The sequence below is a fragment of the Callospermophilus lateralis genome, chromosome 16 (assembly GCF_048772815.1).
Source record: "Callospermophilus lateralis isolate mCalLat2 chromosome 16, mCalLat2.hap1, whole genome shotgun sequence".
In the NCBI taxonomy this organism is placed as follows: Eukaryota; Metazoa; Chordata; class Mammalia; order Rodentia; family Sciuridae; genus Callospermophilus; species Callospermophilus lateralis.
Genome location: NC_135320.1, coordinates 76,143,851 through 76,171,473, shown reverse-complemented (window position 1 = coordinate 76,171,473; position 27,623 = coordinate 76,143,851). Strand labels below are relative to the sequence as shown.

The following is a 27,623-nucleotide window of genomic DNA, read 5'->3' as shown; positions in this document are numbered from 1 at the left end:
GGTGGGGTGGCCCAGGCGGCAGTTGCACAACCGGCTGGCCAGGGGCCCCGAACTCTTTTTCCATGCGGTGGGTTTCAACGTGGCGGCTGCCAGCACACAGTGCAAGCCCGCCTTCTTCCACCTCCACGCACCGAGAAGGTAGGGACGCGTGTGCGCATTCCCCGAGGCCCCCCCCAGCATGGCTTGCGAGCCTGCGCTGCGCCTGCGCGGCCCCGCCCACGTCCTGCCCCTTTCGCTTCGTCCCGCCCTGTTACCCCCTGTACCACCACTAGGGGTAGCGGCGGCGGCTGCGGCCTGAGAGCGCGGCTGCTTTGAGGGCGCAGGAGCCGCACAGAGTCGGGACAAGGGAAGGCAAGAGGGTGGTAAAGCCGGCGGGAGAGGAGGGCGGTGCCCGAGGAGGGCGGCGCGTGGCTGACTCATCCCTCTGGAAGAGCAGACTGACAGACACACACTAGCCGAGCCCGCCCGCGCCGCTCCTCCTCAGCCGGGAGGCGCCCGCCCGCACCACCCGCCCGCCCTCTCCGGGAGCTCTCCGGGCCCGGCCGCCTCGGAGAAAGTTTTTCTCTTCGGAGAGGCCGGAACCGTCGCGTGTCTTTTGGAAGGAACGGGGGGACGGAAAAGGAGGCGACCGCCGCGCGGGCCCGCGGAGTGCATGGTGCCCGGCGCCTGGGCTGCCCGTCAGGAGGACCTCGGGGCGGGGTCGGGCTGAGCCAGCTCCCTGCTCTCGACCCAGCCTTGTCAGAAGTCGCCCTCCGGGACTGCCGCGGGGGTCCCCGCTCCTCAGCCCGCCATGTCCCGGTTGCTGCCGCTGCTGAGGAGCCGGACCGCGCGCAGCTTGAGGCCGGGCCCGGCAGCCGCCACCGCGCCCCGCCCGCCGTCCTGGTGCTGCTGCGGGCGGGGGCTGCTGGCGCTCGCGGCCCCCGGAGGCCCCCGGAGGCTGGGCACCCACCCCAAGAAGGAGCCCATCGAGGCGCTGAACACGGCGCAGGGCGCGCGCGACTTCATCTACAGCTTGCACTCCACCGAGAGGAGCTGCCTGCTCAAGGAGCTGCACCGCTTCGAGTCCATTGCCATCGCCCAAGGTAAGGGGGCGCTTGGGGGACGGGCCTGGGCCGGGCACCCTCCCTCCTCGCCCCCCCCGCCCCCCCGGGAGCCCATCCCCGCCTGCCACCCTGGCCCTCCTGGCCTCGCGCCTGGGACGGCCGAGTGGGGGGGGGCACTTTCCACCTCCCGAGTGTCCCCAAGGCAGGTAGGACGCGCGCGGATGGTGCCAGGCAGCTGGGGCCAAGTCTGACTGGTTTCTCCCAAGCCTCAGAATCTAGAGCTTCAGTCTAGAATGCCAGCCCACACCGTTGGGATTTTGTTTTGATTTGCCCTGTGCCACCCCTCCCCAGCCCTCCTGCCTAAGGCCCTTGCTGCCTTCTTGGCGAACGTGCACCCATGCAGGTGGCATGCCCTGCCTGCCCGAGAAAGTGCTGCAAAAGACAGGCAGGAAGAAACTTTGCTAAAGGGTTAGCAGAGAAGATGTATAGGCTCTCCCCCCCACCCCCAAAAGGGGTGTAGCTTCCCAAGGCAGTGATGCTCTCAGCTGCTTGTTTCCACATGCATCTGGTTGTATTAATCAATGTAAGCAGACGAAGGAAACATGTTTCTGGGAAATGGAAAGAATGGATCAAATCAGCAACTGCAGTTGAATTAGAATCCCTGGGAGGTTCAAGTTTAACTCTGGGTTTTGTTTCGCCAGAGTTCAAATGACATAAATAAGGTATTTAGGAGGGGGAGAAAATCTGTAGTTCTACAATAAAAAGCAGATTTCTGCTTTAAAATATTTTGGAAGGGTGAAAGCAAAGCTATTTTTAAGCAGACATGTTAAAATAGGATATTTTTAAAACAAGTGCAGCAGTGGTAGGTCAGAATTTGAGTCTAGGTGAAAAGGCTAAAAGTTCAGACAAGCTAAAAGCTGAGAAAGTACCAAAGGGTCAAAATGGGTTCAGACTTACAATACTTTGGCCACTTGAATACTCTTATGTACACAGCAGCTTGCTGTTATTTTCTATTACATTCTGATGTGTTTGAAAGCTTTTAGAAGTTCTTTAAAAAACTTTTTTTATATGATAGGCATATAAACATTCCATAGATTCTTAAGTTTAGAGCACATTGAATTGGAACATGGCATTTGATTTGCTAGAGGTGCTTCCAAGTGTATCCTCGGCTGATGTGCATGACTTATCTTTACTACTACAGAAACTTTTTATTGTACCTTTTAACCACTTTTTTTTTTTTGAAGGGGGAGGGCTTAGTTTGTGGAATTGTGGACCCATGTAAAGTATCGGATGATAGTCAAAGACTATTTGAACACACATTTTGCCTTTTCTTTTTTTTTTTTAAAGGTCAAGTATTTTATTTTTTAAATTTTTAAAATTCTAATTTGTTATTATGATAGCAGAATGCATTACAATTCATAGTACACACATAGAACACAACTTTTCATATCTATGGTTGCACACAAAGTAGAGTCAACACCATTTGTGACTTCATACATGTACTTAGGGTATTTATGTCCATCTCATTACACTGACCTTCCTACCCTCATTCCCCCTCCCTTCCCCTCCCTCACCTTTGCTCTATCTAGAGTTTGTCTAATCCTCCCATGCCCCCAACCCCAAGCAGCCCCGTTATGAATCAGCATCCATATATCAGAGAAAACATTCATCATTTTGCCTTTTCTAAGAAATTTCTTGGAAATTCTGCATTGTCAATATGTTGCTGAATTGAAATGCCCTATGAATATAATCTTTTGACAGTTATTAAAAAGCATATACCACAGTATGACTGGTTACATTTTTATCTCATTATTGTTTTTGCACATGCTTGCATTCTACATTTTCATAGGCATTCTACATTTTCCAGTGAAGATAATATTTTAAGATTTAACATAGTATAAAATATTCTAGAAAGAATCCCCAAACTTCAGTCAGTGGAGACCATTAGCATAAATTAGACTGTGTGTAGTTATATGGGAAAAAAATTGGTTCAGGAGAAACAAGCAACTTCATAGGAAACAATGTAGTGGCCTAATGCTCTTCTACTGTTTAGAAGCTGAAGAACTTCAAAGGTTAAATCGGCTATTTTCCCTTATGTTACTGACTAAATTATTACCTTTTGAATTAAGTGACACTTAGAGATGTGGCTGCTTTAGTTTTTAGTGCAGTCTTGGTGTTCACTTATTATTTTCAGTATCAAGACATGTAGTAATTATGGAGATAAGTAGAATCATCGTTTAGTAAATTACCTTATTCATTAATTATGTAAGGTTAAAAGGATTTTACTGTGTTGGGAATGCATATCATTCATTTTATTGCTGAAATCAACATTTTTTTTCTCTAGCAGACAAAAATTCTCATATTTCTTTTGTTTTTGCTTTTTGAATAATGTTTTTAAATACCCAACTAATATACTAAATGTATGTGTACTAAGTACACTTTCTAATGAAATACACTATTTGTTAAAAGGACTGTTTTTTATCATAGGAAATTTTTATGTCCTTGGAAAAGGTGCTTGTGTGATCTAATGAAGTGTTTTGATTTAGGTATGGAAAAAGAAAAAATCATCTATGCTGTGACATGGTCAATAAAATCTGAAATTTGGTACATTTACTCTTATCTTTTTACGTATTTATCAGTAAGCATTTGGTATAGTTGGTGACAAAATAAAGTTTTAGAATCAATTTGTAGTAAATAAGGCAGACTCTGTGGGATGTCTTATAGTTAAATAGGATATTGTGATTTTCAAATTACAGACTGATTCTCTTCCCAATTAAAACAAAAAGTGTATGTTGCCCTCTTACTTTACCTGCTCAACTTAATTTCTTTCCTTCCAGAAACAGACCATATTCTGCTGAACGTCCTTGGTTCATTGTTACTACAAGTAGGACTGGCGAACTAAGATTTTCAGAGCTGCCTTTCAATATTAACCAAGATTTTTAAAACACATTTCCTAATTTTTGTAATTAATAGTTCAAAAATTAAAAAAAACAATTAAAATACAACATTTTGGTTCTGAAAAATGGTAGTGCACATTGTATTAATAGTTATCCATTGCTGTATAACAAATTATCCCTAAACACAACAGCTTAAAACAAGCATGTATCATCTCACAATTTCTGATGTTAAGGAATTCTAGAGCAGCTTGGTTGGGTATTTCTGGCTCCTAATCTCTCATGAAATTGAAATACAGCTTCCGCTGGGGCTGTATCATATGGAGTCTTGACTAGGGCTGGAGGATCCATTTCGAAGCAAATCTACATGGCTATTGGCTGAAAGTGTCAGCTCTTTGCTCGTGGGCCTTTCTACAGGGATACCTGAGAGTTTTCTAGCCATGGCTGCTGTTTATCTAGAATAAGTGAGAGAGATCCTAAGCTGGGAATTATCTTTTTTAACACAGTCTTAGAAGTAACAAAGCTTCTCTTTCACTGTGGCACATTGTGGCAAGGTACTGCACAGTGTGTGAATGCCAAAGGGGTGGGAATCCTTAGGGGCTGACTTGGACATTGGCTCCCACAGTTACATGAGATTTGTAATTAATGCTTATCTAGAGAGACAAGAGAGACAAGAGTTGCTGATTGGGGTGGTACAATGAGATACGATTTGAAAGAAGTCTCTTAGCGAATATTTTTGTTAGATGTGCACTAAAATACCTTAATAAAGATTATTTTTACATATAGCAAATAAAAGATGTATTGAAGTGAATAGAGAAGTTTTTCCACCAAAAATAGAGTTAGCTTTTTTTTTGTTTCTCTGTGTAAGTTGTAATTTTGTACTTAATTTTTTTATTATGTCTATATCCATATACATTAACCATAGAATTCTGAACTTTAATCTTGTAGTTCCCATTTCTTGTGATTGTTTATTTAAAGATGGGATGGGAAACTTTATAACTTTTAAATTTTTCATGGAGTTCTGATCCATTAAGAATGTTGACCCTTTAACAGTGGTGTTGTTATTTTTCTCAGCCAGGATTATGTGAGAAAGAAGCAATTCTTTTAATCTGTTAGCCTGTGTAATGGATTGGGCATTATCTTGACTTTTGCTCAAAGAGAAAAATATACCATAGTCCAAATTGAGATATATGAATGAAGATATTTTAGTATTTTCATTGAGACAATACAAGAGGAATAAAGAAGATATAGCCCCAACTAGGCCTACCAAGAGGGGAAGAACCAGGATGGGCTGGTCAGAGGATCCAAGATGGATTTACCACATATGGCCGGGCTCAGTTGGTACTGTGGACCCAAGCAGATGTGGTCTCACCAGCATGACAATCTCAGAATAGCTGTAACACTTTGATGATATGTCTGGACTCCAACAGAAAATGTTCTAAGAGGGCTAGGTAGAAGCTTTAAGACTTTGTATTAGTTTCCTGTTGCTGCTATAACAAATCACATATTTAGTAGCTTAAAACAATGCAAACTATTCTCTTATGGTTTTGGCTGCCCAGGGTCCAAAATACGGCCTAAAGGACTAAAATCAGTGTCAGCAAGGTTGTGTTCTTCTGGAGGATTCAGAAAGAATCTGTGCTTTTTGTCTTCCAGCTTTTAGCACTCCTTGGTTCCTGGCCATATCATTTGAATCTCTGCTTCAGCTGTTGCTTTATCTTCTTTCTCATTGACCTTTTTGCTTCCCTCTTACAAGGAATCTTATGATGGCATTTAGTGCTCAACTGGATAATCAAGGGAACTCTGAAAATCTTTAATCACACCTGGAAAGTCTCTTTGCTATATAAGGTAACATTCACAGGTTGGGGAATTAGTATGTGCACATCTTTGGGATCCATTATTCAGCTTATCACAGATTTGTTATGGCCCAGTCTTGGAAGTCCCCAAAATGTCATTTCTGCTACATGCTATTAGTCAAGAAAGTCACTAAGGCCAGTCCAGGTTCAAGGGAAGGGAAATTAGGAGATGTGGCATTTCATGTAGTTAATCATAGTTTGTTCCATTTTATCAGTACAATAAAAATAATTTCTATTGGAAATTTTGTATTATATTTTATTAATGCAGATCATTAAGATTTTTTTTTTTAATTTTTTAGGATAATGGCCCTCAATTTGAACGTTTGTTCCTGTACTGGGTGCTAGTGCAGTGATTCCTTATGGTTATTGAGATGTATAGCGATCTTTCTTCTATGTCAGGATTTCTTACCTTCAGCAATATGGATATTTTGGACTGTGATTCTTTGTTGTGGGGATTATCCCCCACACAGAATATTTAGTAACATCCCTATCCTGCTTGCTAAATGCTGGTAGCACCCTTTCACCCTTTCCATCTAGTACTAACCAAAAATATCTCCAGACAAAGCCAAATGTCCCTTGGAGGGGACAGGAATGGGGCCTATTGGGGAAGAGGCTTAACATAATCAACCTGGTTGAGAGTCATTGCTCTATATGAAATATTATAAGCTGTTTCTTTAGTTGCTCTGTCCTGTCTCCTCTTTTGTTATGTATCAGTTTGCTATTATCAGTATATTGTCTTTGCTTCTAGCTCATTGATTTATTGTACATATATTTATCTCTGGATAAAGACAGATAATTCTACTGGACTTCTCTCCTCTCTAGTGAATAAATGAATTTTGCGATGACTATTTTCCTTCACTTCTTCACTAAATTCTGAATATTAGAATCTTAGAAAATGTGGCTTTCAGATAAGCCAAACACTGCTTTAGTTTAATTCACCAATGTAATTAATTTCGTGTTTTCCGCCACAGTAGTCACTTGTTTCTTGTTTGTTCTAGCAGTTATGACAAGTTTTTTTTTTTTTAAACAAATTTGTGGCTAAGAAAGTTGAAATAATATAAAGTCAGTAATTTATAAGGTTATCCAGAGGGCTGGGGATGTGGCTCAAGGTGATAGCGCGCTCGCCTGGCATGCGTGCGGCCCGGGTTCGATCCTCAGCACCACATACAAAACAAAGATGTTGTGTCTGCCAACAACTAAAATAAAATAAATATTTAAAAAAAAAAAAAGGTTATCCAGAGATCTCATGGAACTAAAAGATAATAGATGATCCTGAATGTTGAGGATGATCTGATAATGAACCATTATTAGTAGGCATTGTTTTAGTTTTTCTAAAAATGATGATTTGTTTGCATAACTACACTGTTGTTTGGTTTTCTTTGTTATGTCAGAGTATAAAATAACTGGAACAACTGGGGACTAAAACCCTGAGTGCAGATTTTATTAGCATCTTGCTCATGTCAGCTGAATTAATTAATATGTAGCTTTATAGGATTCTAACCTTGTCTTTGATTCCTAAGTTTATGTCTGCTTTAAGTTATTGAGAATGATCAAGTAAAACAAGTAGTTACATGTTAAAATTACCTCAAAGGATCTGATTAATGAGAAATTCTTATAGACACAAGATTTTATAGGGAAACTCTGAAATATGTATTTAGATGGCTTTTGATGGCAATATATTTGAACATATTGCACATTTTCTCTGCCTTAATTAAAGGATTTTGAGAATGAGCACAATCTTGCCTGTACCAGATGTCAAAATCCTTATATATTGTATTTTAATGCAGTAATTTCCTTTGGGGCTACTTCTGTTTGTAGACATACTAGTCATTATACCAAATGCCTCCTGAACACTTCTGTTTCACTTGGCTTGCTTTTTAGATTCTATCAGAGTGATAGTGAAATGTGTTGGGTTTAGTGTGTGTGTGTGTGTGTGTGTGTGTGTACGCGCGCCTCCTGCCCCCATCATCCCCATTGCTTTCAGACTATTCTCTATTCTCATTCATTCCTTGTGGTTGTGGTAAACTCTCTTTTCTGCTGTGTAAGGAGGTCTGCTTCCTGGCATTCTGTTACTGTTTCTAATGTATGCCCTTCTGCTATTTGTCATTCTTCATAGTATTTTTAATTTTCTTTTTCTTTAGTTTTCTTTCTTGCTTTTTCAAAAACATTATTTCTCTTCACTCTCCACTTCTTAGTAGGGTCTAATCTTGAAAGACACTTCAAGGACCATTACTTCTTTGTCTTTCCAGCGAACTGTGGCATCTATCACATTGTTATCGATCTTCAGTTCTTACAGTGAAGATATTCCTTGTATATTTGCTAATATCTGGATTATGGATGTATTATTGTATTATTGTATTATTGTTCTAAGCATCTAAAAAGTAGTTGGCTGAGGCTGCTATTTATGAATTAAAATTTTAGGGGAATTTTAGTGTTTTAGTCAGCTTTTTCACCACTGTGACCAGAAGACCTGAACAAGAACAATTTTAGAGGAGGGAAAGTCTGTTTAGTTTCAGAGGTCTCAGGCTGTAGATGACCAACTCCATTGCTCTGGGTTGGAGGTGGGGCAGATCATCAGGGCAGAAGGGTGTGGTGGGGTAAAGAGCTTAGGACATGACAACAAGGAAGCAGAAGAGCTCTGCTACCCCGGACAAAATGTAGGACCCAAGGGCATGCCCCCCTTGACCTGTCTCCTCCAGCCATACTCTGCCTGCCTGTAGTTATCACTCAGTTAATCCATTTAGCTGGTTTAATGCAGTGATTAGGTCTAGGCTTTTGTATTCCCTTTTTGATATGCCCAGTATCAAATTCTTTTGTGCATATCATACAATATGCTCTGTTTTGGATATTTTCTTCCTAAATCTGGTAATATGTGTTCTTCCATTAGCCATTAAAATAACACAATTAATTAAGCTTCTGTTTCAGTGCTATCCAGGTCATGCTGATGTTTGTAATTTTTATTTAATTATCTAATTTTATAGAAATCGTGGTCACAATGTTGGAAGATAAAGCAGTACTATTTTAATACATAGCAACAGTCGACAACCAAAGTCAGAGACTTTGTTAATGTTAATTATTGATAATGTTCATTATTATACTGTACTTAAGTTATTACTTAAGTAATATTACTAGGAGTGATGTAACATTATTAGGAGTTATGTTCTATAACTGTGAACTGTCTGTTATTGTTATTGACATTAGTGGCTAAGGAGGGAAGAAAAGATCAGTGGTTCCAATTAAGGAAGGGAGATAATCTATTCTAGATCCATTTCATACTAGAAAATGTATTGATTTTAGCCCCGATTTGGGGGGCTGTTATATGGGTTGTATACTTTTTCCTCAACCTTCTTTACCTATCACTAAAAAGAAACTTTTTGTATCCCACAGAAAGATTTTTTTGGATGTAGATTCTTAGCACTGAAGCAGCCCCTGGAAACTGGATGGCTGGTCCAGTTTCTGTCCCCTAAGGGTGACAACATTTTTGCCCTTCTTTTGCAGATTACAGATTTTGATTCATCAGAGAAATTGAGAAAAGGAACGAGGTAGCATTTCATGTCTTTCTGTGCAGCTGCCATTTCCTTCCTCTAGGTCTCGCTAAGATGGACATTTTCTTAAGGCCTTTTTAAAAAAAAAAAAAAAAATCTTTCTTTGTGTATCTGGTAAGATTTGGGGTAAAAACCTGCAAGAAGTTACGGACACCTCTAATTAAGTGTTTTCTAGTGGCTACATTGGCCCTTTGACTTATCCTGTTCTACTGTTTAGCTGCATTCTTCTTATGGTGCAGTACAGTTGCATCTATTCCAGGAAAGCAATGCTAACATCTCTTCTGTCCTTGCAGGTACCTGCCTCTCTTTTGATTGAGGGCGAGTTGTTTTCTCTTGACTTCTATTCTCTTATGGGTTCAAAATGTCTTGAATTTGACTTTGTTTTATAGTAAAGGTGGTATACTGATCCTTGTAACTCTTCACATCTCAGTGGAAACTTGGTTTCACAAAGTTTAATGTGCATACATAGTCTGGGAATCTTATAGAAATGCAAATTGTTTCATTAGGTTTGAAGGGAACCTGAGATTCAGTATTTCTAATAAGTTCCCAAGGATTTCAGTGCTAGAGGTCCATGGACCATATTTTTGAGTAGCAGTGTTATAAAAGGTTATTTTTTGGGGGGGGGCTATGGGAGAGAATTGCAGTAATATGTATCTTAAACTCAGGCTTCCTTGAGTTGAGGAAGGAAATATGTAAACATGATTTTAATAATATAAGATGTGGTATATTTTGTGAACTGGTACAATTTTTGTGTATGAGGAAGATTATGATTTAGAAATATTATCCTAGAAATTTTTTTTGTTGCACATAAAGAGCTTGTTAAAAATATTAGAAAAAGGTGAATTGTTATTACTTATTTTATAGCTATACATAATTATCTTTGAAAAATAAATGCTGTGTGACAAATGTCCGGTCATTTGACACATAACAGTGTTTTAGTTAATGAGTCTATTAGTCAGCTTTGGGTTACTACAACACAATACCGGAAGCAGCTAATTTCATGAAGGGAAAAAGATTTTTATTTAGTTCACAGTTTTGGAGGCTGAAAGTCCAAATAGCACAGCTCAGGCTCGGCAGCCTCCTCTTGGCTGCATCACCGCATGGTGCAGATAGCGATGGTGGGACTGCATGTCAGAGTGAGTAATCACATCATGGCGGAGGTGCATTTGTATGGAAGAGCTTATGTCTTCAAACAGGGAGTCAGCAAGAGAGAGACTGGAGTCCCATAATCTCTTTTGGGGGCATACCCTCAGTGAATTAAGGACTTTCACAAGACCTCAGCTTACAAAAGTTCCATCACCTCACAATAGCACCACCCTGGGACCAATCCTCTAATTATAGTGGACCTTTGGGGTCACTGAGACCATATCCATACCATAGCATTGATGAACTTAATGGTGATCTTTAGATATAAGATTATGTTGCCTGGTGACATCATAACTCTTTGTTTAAATACACTTCACGTCTTTTGCATAACAATATCACCTAACAATGCTTTTTGAAGATGTAACTCTCTTAAGTAATGTGTGACTGTATTCCTTTTTGTACATCACTTTTCCTTCCCATTATGACCTAGAACATATTCTCCAGTGAAGTCTTATTTCTTTAGTAAACCATGCCCCGGTCGTACTTTTTTTTTCAGGTTATTCTCTTTTGTGCTTTCCCTACTTTTTAGTATTTTTAAAATTTTGAAACAATTTCAACCTCACAGGAAACTTCCTAGTAAACTTTTTTTTTTCCTTTTCTGAATTGTTAGAAAATAAATTTTGACTCTGTTCTTTGGGAAGCAGTCTCTGAGACAAAGACTGATTTATAAGAAACTTATTGGGTAATGCTCTTGGAATCCTCACTTTAGGAAGGGAAAGGAAGGAAACAAATTTGGGCAGGGGTAGAAATTCAGTTATTCTGGTTTGGATGTGAGGTGTACCCCAGAAGTTTCTGTGTTAATGCAGGGATGGTCATAGATGAAATGATTAAATTACGGGAGCTGTAACCTCATCAGTTCATCCTAGTTTGAATGGATTAATTGGGTCGAACTGCAGACAGGTGGGGCAGGCAGGAAGGCGGGGCATGCTGGAGGAGATGGGTCACTTCTTCCAGGTGTGCCCTGGAAGGGTTTGTTTTTCCTGTGGCCACTTTTTCTTTTTCTCTCTGCTTTCCTACTGCACTATGGGCTGAGCATCTCTCCTCCTCCAGGCCCTTCAACCGTGATGCTCAACTATGCCTTACCATGGGCCCGGGCAGTGGACTTGGATGACCCTGGATTGAACCTCTGGAACTATGAGCCAAATGAACTTCCCCTTTTTTAAGTTGTTCTTGTGTCAGGTTTTATGGTCACAACAATGTAAAGATAACACTGTTGTCGCACAGTTTCAACAGAAGACTCAGCTGACCCTGCAAGGAGTGCTAGAGTTGGATGACCCTTCCTATTGTTATGAGCTGGGTGAGATTACTGTACCTCTCCTCTGTGATTGCCCTGGACAGGGTGCAGGGGCTTGGACCAAGCATTCTTCAGCTGAGGTAGTTCCCCCAGATAATTGGCCACTGAGAGCTGTGTCTTGGAAAGACTTCTACCAACTAAGAGTCAGATTGTGCACCATGATGTTCATTACAACTGGAGTTAGTTGTTACATATCTTTAATTTCTTGCCAGCTGAAACAGTTCCTTAGTTTTTCCTTTTAGTATATTGTGACATGTCCTTCAATTTAAATTTGTTTCATGGCTCATGAACAGATTTCAGTACTACATCTTTAGCAGGAATATCACAGCAGTGTTATGTTCTTTTTAGTCATGTCAGTTGACCTGTGATTTCAGATTTTCCCTGGTGATTTTATCTTTGAACATTTGACTAAAAGCTGTTTGATTTATCCACTGTGAAGTAATTATTTTCCTTTCTGTGATTTTTAAGTATTTTGTGAAGTAATACTTTGAGTCTATGAAATATTCCATTTTTCATCAATTTTCAGTGTATTAATTTACATCAATATATAATAATGGATTTTTATTTTATTTAATGGGTTGTGGTTTATTATTTGATCTTCTATCTGTTCCGTATTTGACTAGTGGAAACCCCTTCAAGTTATCTCTGTGTCTTTTTGACATGACTGCTTACCCATTACTTGTTGAGCATGTCCCCTCTTTCAGGTTTGGACTTAAAAGCATTTCAGGAATTAAATAACTGTGTGGAGAGGGGATGCTTCCCTTTTCCTTCCCATAAAAATTCAGTCTAAAAGCCACAGATGGAATTGAGGTAGATGTCTGTGTAGGGGGCAGGGAAGTCACAGTAGCCACAGGGATTCCAAGTTTGTCTTGCACTTTTTCTGCCTCAACCCTGAATCAGCTATTTCTACAGAGAGCCTAGGTTTCTTTCAGTGTAGAATGGTATTTAGAAACCAAGATTTGGGTATTAGGTGTGTTCATAACTGGTAGGGTATGGCTACCAGGCCCTCACAGTTAACAGAGCTTGTGAACCAAGGATTGTATGTATTTATATACATAATTGTTTTAGTCAGCTTTTGCATTGCTGTGACCAAATTATCCAACAAGAACAACTTAAAGGAGGAAAAGTTTTTGGGGGCTCTCAGTTTCCGAGGTTTCAGTCCATAGTTGACTGACTCCATAACTCAGGGCCCAAGGTGAGCCAGCACATTATGGGGAAAGGGCCCAATGGAAGAAAATTGCTCAGCTCATGGCCAGTGGGGAAGCAGAGAGGGCAGGGAAGGACCCCCAGGGAATATGCACCCCTCCAGGGTATACCCGCAATGATTCACCTCCTCTAGCCACAGCTACCTGCCTGCAGTTACAACTCAGTCCATCCATTCACACCAATAAGGACTGATTAGGTTATAGCTGTCACAATCCAATCCTTTCATCTCTAAATATTCTTGCATTCATAAGAGCTTTTGGGGGATCCCTTGTGGCCAAATCATAACAATAATTTATGTCATTTCTATGTATCTGTCCCCCCTCTTTCTCTACAATACTATATATTATAAAATAAGAGTTTATAACAATTTCTCCAATACTAATTCAATACCACAAGGTACATTTTAGTTTTTTCACTTTGTATTTTTGTATTTATTCTCCAATGGAGAAATACCTGCCTCCTGTTACATTTAATATATTTCTTTTTTGGATCACTACTTTAGTGTGTCACCAATACCCCTCTCCACTACTGCTAAAGTACTCCTGTCCAGATGTTCTTCTTACTGAAACTTGGACACTGACACCCTGTACCACAATCCTCTCCCCTCTACTATGGAATCCTTTCTCATTCCAATTGGGTTTTGACACTTTGTGCCAGATGGACCCTCCTATGCCGAAACACCCTCACCCTGCTTGAACTTTGGACCCTGCTTAGGCCACTGTGACTTCCCTCTCTCCTGAACAGATACCTACCTACTTGACTCCATTCTACCTCACAGATTTTTGATTGCATTTTATGGGAAAGAGGGGTTCTCTCCATCCACTTATTTAAATTTAAATTGGTTAAGGCCAAACACAAAGCCTTTCTGTTCTCCTCTTCTTCAGGATGTAATTTCTTTCTTCTGGAAATTTATATTTTTTTCTTTTTTCATCTTATATCTGTTTATACATGCTACTAACTCTGTGTAACTCTTTGAGATCAGGGATGATTTTGTGCAAGTTTTTTTTTAAAACCCTTTAAATATATAAATAAATAAATATATATATATATATATATATATATTTGTTTAGCAATGAATACAGAGGCAGTTAAAAAAACCTGAGTTGATCTATGAAAAGGTTTCTCTTATTTTTAAGCACAAGATGTTTTATAATTGAATCCTACTTCACTATAGATCAGTAAATCTTTGGCTGATAGTTGAATAATAATAAATTCAAGTAAGTGAAATGGAAAACATTTTGCTTCTAAGTAAAAGAACATTATTCTCTTTTATTTTTTATTAATTTGTATATGTAGAAAATAGTGTGTATTAAAATCTAATGCCCTGTTTTGTTGATTTATTATGCACATTTCATTAAGTAATTATGGAAGGCAGTCCTTGTGTTGCATGTTTCCCTATGCATGAATTTTAATAACCATGTTTTAGTTAAATAACAATTTTCAACAACACAGTTTAAAATTTATTTTATCTCAGTATATTAACTTTGAGTATGCATAAAGTGCAAACTTAACTGTAAACTTTGCTTCTATTTCCTGAGTCCACAAATCACTATTTTAAAAAAAGCTGTGTATCATGATTATGACCAATCCATCTCTTCTTTCACAGCCTGTTGTTATTTGTCGGTGTGTATCTATTCAGTTGACTCACAGAAAAGTATTGATAAACCCATGCAGTGTTTTACAAGAAGTGGATCAAATGGAAAATAAAGGCCAGGCATGGTGATACATGCCTATGGTCCCAGCTACATGGGAGGTAGAGGCAGGAAGATCATTCAAACACAGAAGTTTGAATCCAGCCTGGGCAACATACTTAGACCCCATTTTAATAACAAAAACAATAAAAAGGGAAAGTATTTCATTATAATAATGCAAAAAATTAAGACTATTATTTTTTGCATTATTAAAATGAAATACTTAAGACTGTGTAACTTTATATTTAAAAGAAGTGTTTGCTTAGCTCATAGTTCTGGAGACTCATATAGATCTGGTGATGGCCTTCTTGCTGGCAGAGTCCCAAGACAGTGCAGAGCCTCACGTGGCAAGATATTTGGGAGTGTGTGTCTGTCTTTACTCTGGTGTTTTTCTTTTCTCTCTGTATAAAGCTACTATATTCAGTCATTCAGTCTCCTTATAAAGCTGCTAGGCTCCACCCTCATGACTTTATTGGATTCTAATTACCTCCCAAAGGCCCCACTTCTAAACACCATAGTTGATTAATTTTTCCCTCAATACCTCATAATGGGGATTAGCTTTCAACGCATGCTGTGTTGGGGGACACACTCAAACAATATCCAAACCATAGCATTGATAACACTATAGTGAGATTTCACTCAGATATAAATGCAATACAGAAGAAATAGCTGAATGTGAGAATGTAAACACTGGAACTGAACTGCTGCCATTTAAGACTTGAAGTCTGCTGCCAGCGGAGCTCAGGGGAGGCAAATTTATGAATGTAAATGAGGAAAGTGGGAGGTTGTGATGAAAAGATGATGTTCTAGAGGAAGTGACCCTGGCAAAAAAGTTCATTTTATTAAAGGAACTCTCAGAGATATTTCAAGACATTGAAAATACAAAGGATAAATTGTGTGTGTGTGTGTGTGTGTGTGTGTGTGTGTGTGTGTGTGTTTCTAATCCAAGACTTAGAAAAGAATGTGATAATTCAAGGTACAGGAAGGATGCTTTATATTGTTAAGTTATATGATGAGAGATAGTATGAAAAGAAGAGGACTAAGACTGTTCAAGTTGCTTTACTTAAGTACAAAGAAATAAAACATTTTAATTGTCTGTGTTTCTGTTTTAAAACACAGTATACTGAATTAACATTAATTTTGCTATTTTCAAGATTTCCCTTTGCATTTATACCTGTGAGAGACATTTTTAGTGTTTTGAAAAATTCTTGAAGGTCACAGAATCATTGAATTTTCCCCACTGCTTATATATTTATTTTATAGTGCTAGGGATTTAACCCAGGGCCTCAAGCATGCTAGGCAGGTGCTCTACCACTGAGCTACCCTCCTACCCCCACTGGTTATTAAGACTGCCTGTACAGTTGAAGCTTGCAGTGTAATTGTACAGCCCTATACTACCGAATAAATCAAAGACTGCCTTCAAACTAACATGTGACACTTAAAAACTTCACATACATTCATGTACTTTTAAAAATATTTACACATTGTAATTACTTTATTGCTTAAATACATTTTAATTTTAAAATATTTTTAGCATGCAGATATCCCAAACCTGAGATTGTCATTGTGAAGCGTGCAAAGGAGATATCATCAGCAGAGACCCCTGATAATTTTGGTATAGTATAGTACATTCTTATGGTGTTGATTGCTTGTCACATGTTCATTGCAAGTAGCAAAGCATCTACTTGATGGAACTTCTTGCTTGTTTGAAATAGAACTAATTAAATTTTTTATATTACTATTTTAGACTGTCTGCAGTATTTATTTCTGTCATTTAACCCTGGGATTTGTGGATATGATTGAATAATAATTGCATGATTAACTAAACTGAAGTATTATATTTATGACCTTAAGACAAAATCACTTTTATTTAATTATATTTAAATAATATATTTAAAAATTATAAAATAACCATAGCAAGTAAAACATAAGAAGCAACAAAGGCTATGAATATTTTTAAGACTACGTAGGAAATAAGGACCACATACAGACATTTCAGAATATTCCAGAGACAAGCTGACAAGCTGTATTTAAGTAACTGAACTTCAGGAACTATTCAGTGTATGTATACATGCATACATAAATATGTAATACATATACAAATATTAATGCCTGCATGAATATATATGTGTGTGCATGTATACATAATTTTTTTCAGCACTAGGGACTGAACCCAGGGTTTTATGCATGCTAGGCAAGTAAGTATGCTTTCACTGAGTTACAACGCACCTCACCCTCAGTATTAAATATAAAGATATAATCTTGACTGGTTTGAAAGCTTTATATATGTTTATTCAAGGCCCTTAATAATATATTTTTTTTAGATTTATCTGCCATACAGCTTGCTGTCTAATTTTAGTTGCATGCTGTGGTGGTAATGGAATTCTCATACACACAAAATACATATATCTCTGTCCTTATCTATTATTCAATTTAAATATGTTGTCTAAGAAATATAATGTCGTGTCTGAAAAGGAATCTGAAGTATTTTGTGGTTTATGAACATTGAAATTATATTTGGTTAAGGGTTAAATATGATGTCAAGGGCAAAAACCATGTCATAAGAACTTAAGAGAAATGTCTTACGTGTGTAATATATGTGCACACACATATTAATGTTATTACATTGTAAGAATTCTTCAGTCTACTCTACCAGTTCTTAGGTAATTCTAAAATTAAAAAATTTAAATCCAGTAGGTATAAACATTTAATGCTAATATCTTTTGAAGAATAGTTTTGATTTTGAATTACTTTGAAGATTGATTTTTTTTATCTCTCATTTTTGGAATGATATAGGGAAAAGAAATGATAGTAGATTATGGTAATCAATATCATTAGGAGGTACAGTGCTGATGAATGATTGTAGGGTTTACCTGTAAGTGCTCACTTTCTGAGAATCAGTCTTTAGTTATATCTTTAGTCATTATAATGTTCTTTCTCATGAATTTTAGGTGGCACCCCTCTATATTTAAAATATACTGGTATGCAGTAAAGAAGAAATATAAAATTAAAGCCTTAAAGGGAATGAGAGAACTGAACCTCTCATTTAATTTGTAACATGAAAAATGTGTTTAGGATTTGGTGACTAATTACATATTAGGGGTAGGGACTTGTGTCAAGTCCTTTGGGGTTTTAGTTTAGTGCTCTTTCACAATAATGGATTTCTTCAGGGTTAGCAGTAGAGATTAGTCCTAGACTACAAGTATCTAGTTCTGAAACCATCAGAAATCATGTAATGCCACTGTTCAAGAAATGTTTTAACTGGTAGCCATGATGAATCATTTGTTTTATTTCTCTTTCTTCTAACTTTGATGGATTTTAAAAAAAATGATGTGTCTGAACTAGAATTATTTCTTGGCAAAGAAGGGGAAAAAGCAATTTGAAGAGGATATTAGTATTCAAGTTAATTGCAGTTTTACTCCAGTTTCAAATATTAATGCAGTAGTTTGTTTGATTGTTTGATGGATGGGTTGACTGGCACTGGGAATTGGACCCAGTTACATACTACAAATGAGCTACATTCCCAGCCTTTCTAAGGTTTTTCTTTTTTGAGAAAGGTTTTCACTCAGTTGCTTAGGCTGGTCTTGAACTTGCCATCCTCCTGCTTTATCCTTTCAAGTCACTTGGATTATAGTTATACCCAGCTTTGACAGTATTTTATATATTCACATATGATTGATATTAGTTACTTTTAATTTAAATTGAGAACTTATTGAATGAAAGAGAATTGGAAGCTAGAATATGGGTTCTGGACCTACCTGTGCGTTATTAAGTCACTTTTAACATCTGAGTCTCCATCTTCAAAGTGAATTAAGTCAGTATTTTTCAGTGGGCATGCTACTGACATTTAAGCTGGATGAGTCTTTCTTATGAAGGATTATTTATTGTACTGTAGAAAGTTTAGATTCCATAATGCTAGTGGCATTTCCCAGTATTATTACATGTAAAACAACCATACATTTCTAAACTTCCTTTGGGAGAGGTCCCATATTGAGAGCCACTGGCAGTTTCTAAGATTCCTTAAAGCTCTTACATTCTATGAAAGAATTCTTATTTGGGAAATAATTGAAAGAGAAAAGGTAACACATCAACTGAAAAATCTCTGTTGCTTCTTATATGTTAAGCAATGTTACTTTAAAATGAATATCTTTTGAGTATCTGTGTAGCTATACTCATAGACATTTAAGCCATTCTATGATTATTTTTTTCTAATTCACTTGAAGATATATATATATATATATATATATATATATATATATATATATATATAATGTATATGCATATATATATTTGTATGATTTTTCAAAACTAAAGATATCTTTATACCAAATAAATGAAAGTAACAAGATCTGTCTTTAGCTGGGCATGGTGACATAGGCCTGTAATTCTAGTGGCTCGGGAGGCTGAGGCAGGAGAATCCTGAATTCAAAGCCAACTTCAGTTCTTGCTTAGTGCCTTGCCACTAAGCAACTCAGTGAGACCTAAGCAACTCAGTGAGACCCAGCAACTCAGTGAGACCTAGCAACTCAATGAGACCCTGTCTCTAAATAAAATACAAAATAGAGCTGGTTATGTGACTTAGTGGTTGAGTGCCCCTGAATTCAATCCCCAGTACCAAAAAAAAAAAAACCAAAAAAAACCCAGATCTATCTTTAAAAGATACTCTATTGTTTCAATATCTTAGCCTCTTAAAAAGGAATATTATTGTACATAGTAATTATTTTCTTTGCCTTTCATAGGCATGATGAAAGGGAAGTCTGTGTTAAGTAATATATATAATTGTTCCAAGTATACAAGTTTGGCATGTGGAAGCAACCACAAATCAATATGTTGATTTGGTTTTCCTAAAAATAAATGTTTGGTTATCCTAAAAAGAAACCTACCATGAAATAAAGGAAGAAAAATTATTGTATCTCTAGTATTTACTTTCACTTAAGCCACAGTTAATTAATGGGTTTTGTACATATGAGTGATTAATTGAGTGCTACAGCTATGCTATCATTACCATTGGCCAACTCTTGTCTAACTGTTACACCACTGGCCTGCACCTGCCCAGAAATCTGTTAGTTTCTTCTTGTTACCCACCTGGATTGCAGTAAGGCCCCAGGAGGCACATTAGTTCACAGGAAGTTACTGAGGTGACACTGTTAGTTCTTGTGATCTAAGTAGAAATTTATTTTTTATATAATGCATATGTTATATAAAACACCTTTAAATGCTAAACAGAATTATAAGATCACACTCAAATTATAAGATCACACTCAGAATTATAAGGTCACATGTACTTTAAAAATAATTATAAATCCTTTTACAATTAAAATATTTATTTACAAATATTTGTTATTTGAAACCTACTAAATTCTTTGCTGCTTATAAAGTGTTCATTTTCAATTTTGAATGTCATTTTTTGAGAGTCTATTACTGACCTGTATTTACTTGTTTGTGTAGCTTTTAACCCCCTTTTGGTGCATGACTTTTTGGCATTTTACATGATTTGCTTAAATTATTTTGCATACAGCATTGTTGTATTTTAAGTTCTTATTATTTATTGTATATTTATTGTAAATTTCACCTTACCCATTTGATTTTGTTTCTATTAGAAGACTAAGCACTTATTTATAATGTTCAGAAATATGGGCATCTGAGACCGGATACCTAAATTATTGTTTAAATGTACTAGTTTTATCTTTGTTCTTTTAAATAATCTCTTATTAGGCCAGACTTTGCCTGCTTCCTTTACTTTCTCAGGGAAGATGCTGTGGTGGGTTTGGAGGAGATTTTAGGTGTTCAGAAATTCAGAAACTGGATAATTGGGCTCTTAAGGATTATTGAGTTATTTATCATAAAGGAATACTAGGTGTTTTATATCACCTTAGAGTGAAGTTGTTTTAATGCTTTTCCTAAGTTTATTGTAAATGATTTTTAATTTTCCCCTTAGTTTGAGATCTTATTTTGGTATTTCTATACATGGTAATAGGCCATGTTATTGCCATGTTTGAAGTAGAATTATTTCTTGGGAAAGGAAGGGAAAAAACAATTTGAAGAGGATATTAGCATAATAGAAAATGGACAAGATAAAACTTTTCTTTTTGATTTTCAGAATTTATTTTGTTTCACTTTGGAATTACACCTTGTAAAGTAGGATTAATTTAATGGATTGCTTAACAGTGAAAATGACAAATTATAGTTTCAATTAGATATTATAATAGAGTGCTGTAATGAGTTCTAGTTCTGTTTTCATTCACCATCATTGTTGTAAATATGTTTTGTGATTTGATAATGGAGACGAAAATGTAGACTGTTCCACTTATACTTCTTTTATCAAAATGTTTTGATTTTCAATTTAAGATGTGTATCTTAGTAGAGTATTTTATTTAAAAAAGAAATGTATTAGGCAGCATAAATTACCCTAAAACTTTTGTTAATATTGGACTAATGGTCTAATGGTTTTTAATAAAAAGTTAATCTTTAAAGGGATTTATAATAAAGAAGAGATACATAGTTAAAATCTTACAATAAACTTCTCAGACTTGTCTTACCTAATTTTGTGTGTGTTGGAATCTAGTTGTCATTTAAAATTGGCGATTACAGCCTGAAGTTTTCTCTGGAATTTGTTTTAATGTTATTTTGCTTATATCCTGAAAACATTCCATGAAGTTTGCATTAAAAAATAAAAATGAAGCAAGGTGGGTTTTTTTTTTAATGGCATACTTGTTTCAAGAGACATAATGCAAAATTTTTAAAGTTCTATAAATACATGTTTTGTTTTATTTTTCAATTCATTATAATTATAGGAATCTACCCTAAGGAACTTACTGAGGAACTCAAAAGATTTCAGAACAAATTAGTATTATTTCTAAATATGAAAAAAGAATAAGTACTTTAAATACTTAGTAGTGGGGAGTTCATTAAGCTACTGTACATCATATGATGAAATAAAATTCCTTCAAAATTTTGAAGGTTTGGGAAAATATTCATCATTTGATGCTTTTTGAAAAAGGAAAAAATAATTTTGTGTGAACATCTTTATAGGAAATAGTCAAAGGGTAATATAGCAGAATGTTTATTTCTGATAAGTAATGGATGATCTTCTTTTCATTTTCTTCTTTTTCTCAGTCTCATTAACTTCCTTGAACTTATTTGTACAATCTTCATAGTGGAGAAGTGTGACATTCCTTTAGATAAACCAAAGGAATTTACTATTTTAAATGTTACTTTTTAATTTTTATTTCAAAATTCCTCTTAAGTTAAAAAATATACTTAATAGCTTCATCTTTTTAATGTAGGTAAACACGAATGTATAAATATGTGCTATATATATATATATATATATATATATATATATATATATATATATAGTGTGTGTGTGTGTATGACTTAATGTAAGATATTTGCAGTAAATCCTATTATAGAAATCAATTTTGACTGAACAGAATGAAAGGGCACATAGGTTTTGTTAACTTCTTCAAAGTAGGTGTTTTATTCAAATTTGTTAGTATTTGATTGTGCTCTCTAGTTTTTTAACTCCCCAGTGTTTTAGTTTCACCTGTTCAAGCTAATAGAAAGAAGAGTTCATATTCAAAATTGGTGAATTTTATAATAAAAGATAAATTTGGCAAAGGAAGATAGGAAATAAACAGGTATTGCTTTCTCTGTTTTCCAGTTAACATTATCAGAGATGGCTATATTTTATATTTTAATATTACCATGCTTTTACTCTGTATTTATTTTACTAAAACTTTGCTGTGAGTATAGACTTATATACTTTATTCATTTTTGAAAGCAACAAAGCACATGGTCTTTCTACTACTTTTGAATAAATTATTTTGGATCTGCTTTCAGAAAATTATTTATTCAAATAAGGTAAGGATTTGGTAGTTTCATAAACACAATTAATTTTTTAAATTTATTATAATTTGTTTTATATGATAGCATGATGCATTTCAATTCATATTATACATATAGAGCACAATTTTTCATATCTCTGGTTGTACACAATGTAGAGTCATGCCATTCATGACTTTATTCATGTACTTAGAGTAATGATGTCCATCTCATTCCACTGCCTTTCCTACCTCCATGTCCCCTCCCTTCCTCTCCCTCCCCTTTGACCTGTCTATAGTTCATCTATTCCTCCCATGCCTCTTCATCCCTATTATGAATAAGCATCCTTATATCAGAGAAAACAGTTGGCATTTGGTTTTTTGGGATTGGCTAATTAGCATTATATTCTCCAACTCTATCCATTTACCTGCAAATGCCATGATTTTATTCTCTTTTATTGCTGAGTAATATTCCATTGTGTATATATACCACATTATCTTTATCCATTCATCTACTGAATGGCAGCTAGGTTGGTTCCACAGTTTAGCTATTGTGAATTGTGCTGCTATAAACATTGATGTGGCTGTGTCCCTGTAGTATGCTATTTTTAAGTCCTTTGGGTATAGATCGAGGAGTGGGATACTGGATCAAATGGTGGTTCTATTTCCAGTTTTCCAAGTAATCTCCATACTGCTTTCCATATTGGCTGCACCAATGTGCAGTCCCACCAGCAGTGTATGAGTGTATCTCTTCCCCCACATCCTCACCAACACTTATTTTTGTTTGAATTCATAATAACTGCCATTCTGACTAGAGTGAGATGAAATCTTAGTACTGTTTTTATTTGCATTTCTCTAATTGCTAGAGATGTTAAACATTTTTAAAAAATATTTGTTGATTGATTCTGAGAAGTGTCTGTTCAGTTCCTTGGCCCATTTATTGATGGGGTTACTTGGTTTTTTTGGTGCTAAGATTTTTGAGTTCTTTATATACCTTAGAGATCAGTGCTCTATCTGATGTGCGCATGGTAAAGATTTGTTCCCATTCTGTGGGCTCTCTATTCACCTCACTGATCGTTTCTTTTGCTGAGAAGAAGCTTTTTAGTTTGAATCCACCCCACTTATTGATTGTTGAAATTAATTCTTGTGCTATAGGAGTCTAATTAAGAAAGTTGGGGTCTAATCTGACATGATGAAGGTTTGGGCCTATTTTTCTTATGTTAGGCACAGGGTCTCCAGTTTAACTCCCAGGTCCTTGATCCACTTTGAGTTGAGTATTGTGCAAGGTGAGAAATAGGGGCTTAAATTCATTTTGTTGCATATGGATTTCCAATTTTCCCAGCACCATTTGTTGAAGAGGCTATCATCTTTCTAATATATGCTTTGGGTGCCTTTGTCTAATATGAGGTAACTGTATTTGTGTGGTTCGTCTCTGTGTCCTCTATTCTGTACCATTGCTCTACAAGTCTATTTTGGTGCCAATACCATGCTGTTTTTGTTACTGTTGCTCTGTAGTATAGTTTAAGATCTGTTATAGTGATGCCACCTGCTTCACTCTTCTTGCTAAGGATTGCTTTAGCTATTCTGGGTCTCTTATTTTTCCAGATGAATTTCATGACTGCTTTTTCTATTTCTATGAGGAATGTCATTGGGATTTTGATTGGAATTGCATTAAATATATATAATGCTTTTGGTAGTATGGTAACAAAATTAATATTCTTCACTAGAGAAAATAAAAATCAATACAGCTAAGTATAATACACATGACTGTATTATACTTACAGTGGCTTGGGAGGCTGAGGCAGAAGGATCACAAGTTCAAAGCCAGCCTCAGCAAAAGCAAGGCGCTAAGCAACTCAGACCCTGTCTCTAAATAAAATACAAAGTAGAGATGGGGATGTGACTCAGTGGTCAAGTGCCCCTGAGTTTAATGCCTAGTATCCCCTGCAAACAACAACAACAACAGCAAAACACCAGATAACTATTACCTCACCCATAAGGGAGACAATTTCCTAGAAACTGAGTGACTACAGCTAATAAATACTTATGAAAGACCAGAATCTTTGCTTTCTCATGTCTTGATGGTATGATTGTGTGTGTATGTGGCTAGCTGAATGGTGGAGTTTAAAAAATAATAGCTTTGGGGTTTGGGGAGGTATGTGTGTGTGACCTGGTTTCCTCTTGAGAGGAAAAATGCTGTCTTAGTAACTGACAACTTTTTGTTACATTCCAGCTCCCTTTCCAGAAAGTAAATGCCATAAATGTAGTGTTTGCTGGTGGGAGGTAGATTTTTGTTATAGGCACAGTTGTTTTTAGTTCGGTTTCTTACAGGTAAATTTTCTAGTGGTCAGTCAGTTGAATTCTGGGCAATTTCTTTAACTTTCACTTACATTGGTGTTCTCAAAGAAGCTTTTAGTCCCTTTTTTCCCTACTTATCATTGACACTAAAATTTTAATTATTTCACAAGGCAGTTTTTATAATGTATACCACAAATAGTAATCCCAGATTTATCTGTATCAGGGCAGTAGAACAGGAATCTGTAATCCTATCATTTCAGACCCCAAACCTTATGCATTCTATTTCTGTAATAAGCACTGAGTATCAATTATGGTATTTCCTTATAAAAAGATGAGTGACCAAGCAAGACTTAAGATTGATGGGAGCACAATTAAACATGGTCAAAACTATAGATATAACCTAACTCAGGCATGTATGCCTAGGTTGTAGGCAGTTATGCTACTAGAGCTTTGGTTTTAAAACTTACATGTTCCTGAAAAGTATAATTTAAAATAAATTTCTACTTCATTTTGAGTTTTAATGTAAAATTTTAAATTTAATATGCCAAAATTTAGTAGCATTAATAAAAATAATTTAATGTAAGTCATATTTCAGTTATGAAGTTTTCTAAAACATTTTTGATAAAACCTTGTAGGAATTTCCTAGGATAAAACCATATGGTTAGTTGTAAAATGGAAATATTTTTTCTTATATGACTAGAGATAATATAGTAGTATAGACTTGCCTTTAGGATTGTTGTCCTAAGTCTGTTTCTTTGGAAAAACTTTGCCAATAAAAAACTATTTTTTGAATACATTCCAGTAGGAGAATGAAAATTCCTGATTAACTGGAATTCATCTTATTAAAAACTACAGTTGGCCAATTTGTTACCACAGATGCTACCTTAACTTAAAATTAAGAAAAGGGACAATAGTAAATAAATAATTAGTCAGGAATTTATCTTATACTCTCCGCATGACCAGGAGTACAAAAACCTTCACAGCAAAACCTGGGAATCTCTGGCATAGTTGGAGGTGATTTCTCTTCATCTGTTGTTCTAAGGGAGCTTAGTATTGGGTTCTATATCTTTGCCCAAACTGAGTCTTATCCAAAGATGACAAGTTCAGACTACTGTAGGTGAACCAACAAAACAAACAGTAGAGAGACTGAAAACCCAGTTCCAGCAAGGAATTCTCCCAGATTGGAGTTTTATTCTCATGTGACCTGGGAGGCTTTCTTTTTAAATTTTAAAATCTCTGCTTAAAAGATATTTTTAATGTTTTTATTAGTGCATTGTAGTTATATATAATAGTGTGGTTCATGTTGACATAATCACACATGAATGGAATGTAATTTGTTCCACTTCAGTCACCAGTGCTTCCCTTTTCCCTCTGCATTTGTTTCTCATCTTTTCTTTTTTACCTGTTATGTTTCTCATTTCTCCCTTTTGTCCTTCTCTTCATCTCTGATTTCTCCTTTTCTTTAAGTAAATACAGTATAAAAATATTTCTACATATATGGGATAAAATACAAAATGTAGCTGAGTTAAATGCATTTTTATTTCTGAAATAGGAGAAAAAAAGAATTATGTTCTCTTCAGACCCTCTTAAGTCTTTGTGACAGCACTTCTCAGTTTTATATCTCTTAAATATAATAATTGAAGTTTAAGCTGATGAATATAATGTAATACAATATATGAATCATTAAAGAAACATTGTTTTTGAAATTTAATATTGTTCTATTTAGGCAGAAACAGTATTTTATGAGCTATGACAGTTTTCTGGTTGCTTGAATTATTTAGAAAACTAACTGAAATACCTCTTTTTGTACTTAAATTCATTTAAAAAATATTTTTAGTTATAGATGGACACAATATCTTCATTTTTATTTTTATGTGGTGCTGAGGATCAAACCCAGTGCCTCATGCATAGTAGGCAAGTGCTCTACCTCTGAGCCACAACCCCAGCCCCAGTTCTTAAATTCATTTAAAAAAATAAATTAGCTTTCAATATTTAAATTGTTTTCTCTAGTGTTCCTGGATTACTGAAGCAAAACAATATGTTGAAAGTGTTGAAAAATCTTATATTAAACATGCAAAACATTTTTCTCATGTTTCCAGGATTGTGATGAATGTCTGGAGTATTTTATATTAGGAAATATCACCTATGTATTATAATAACTGAATGTATATAAATTCTCAATGACAAGAAGAGTCACATTTCAAATATTTTTTATTTGATTTGATATAAAATAAATGATCAGTTTGCAGCAATTATCTTTTATTTACCTTTCAGCTAAGAGTTTTTACAATGTGAAATCTAAAGCAAAGAAATCCTATGTATAAGTATAATCTCACAGATTCTTATGGGGTAATTTCTCTATCCTATTTCTTTCTAAACATGGACTCCTATTAAAGGTCACTTCTTTCAAAAATGAGAACTACCTAAGAAAGGGGGAAAAATGTGATGAAGTTTGAATGTTATTTTTACCACTATTATGAGTAAACACTCATACTTTAGGAAGACAACAATTATCATTCAACTAAGGATTTTTGTGCTGTATTCATGAAGGATATCTGCAATTTACTATTTTTGATAATTTGGTAGGATTTGGTTTTAGTATTATTCTCTCCTCATAAAATAAGTTGGGAAGTATTTCTTCATTGTAAGTTTTTGGGAGGGCTTTTTTTCTTTAAATCCAAAGTGAAACTATGTGTGCTTGGGGTGTGTGTGAGTATGTTACTATTTGTGTTGTGATTGGGGGCCTATTCTCGGCCTGAAGGTTGCAACAAACAGGTAATTAACTCACTTTGTATCATTTCTTTTAAGTGCTGATTCCCTTCAGAATTAA

General features: G+C 36.1%; 1 protein-coding gene across 2 annotated transcripts in view; it reads left to right on the top strand.

Moving 5' to 3' along the window:
* The first annotated feature begins 699 nt into the window (after nucleotides 1–699).
* Tmem65 (transmembrane protein 65) overlaps nucleotides 700–27,623 on the top strand; it is a 53,600-nt gene continuing 26,676 nt past the window's right edge. Inside the window, exons 1-2 of one of the 2 annotated variants that reach the window (XM_076835603.2) lie at nucleotides 700–1,082; nucleotides 16,207–16,287. In XM_076835603.2, the coding sequence (XP_076691718.2) occupies nucleotides 791–1,082; nucleotides 16,207–16,287 (373 nt within the window). In that variant the 5' untranslated portion in view covers nucleotides 700–790. The remainder of the gene's footprint in view (nucleotides 1,083–16,206; nucleotides 16,288–27,623) is intronic. The other variant, XM_076835604.2, reaches the window with a different exon arrangement.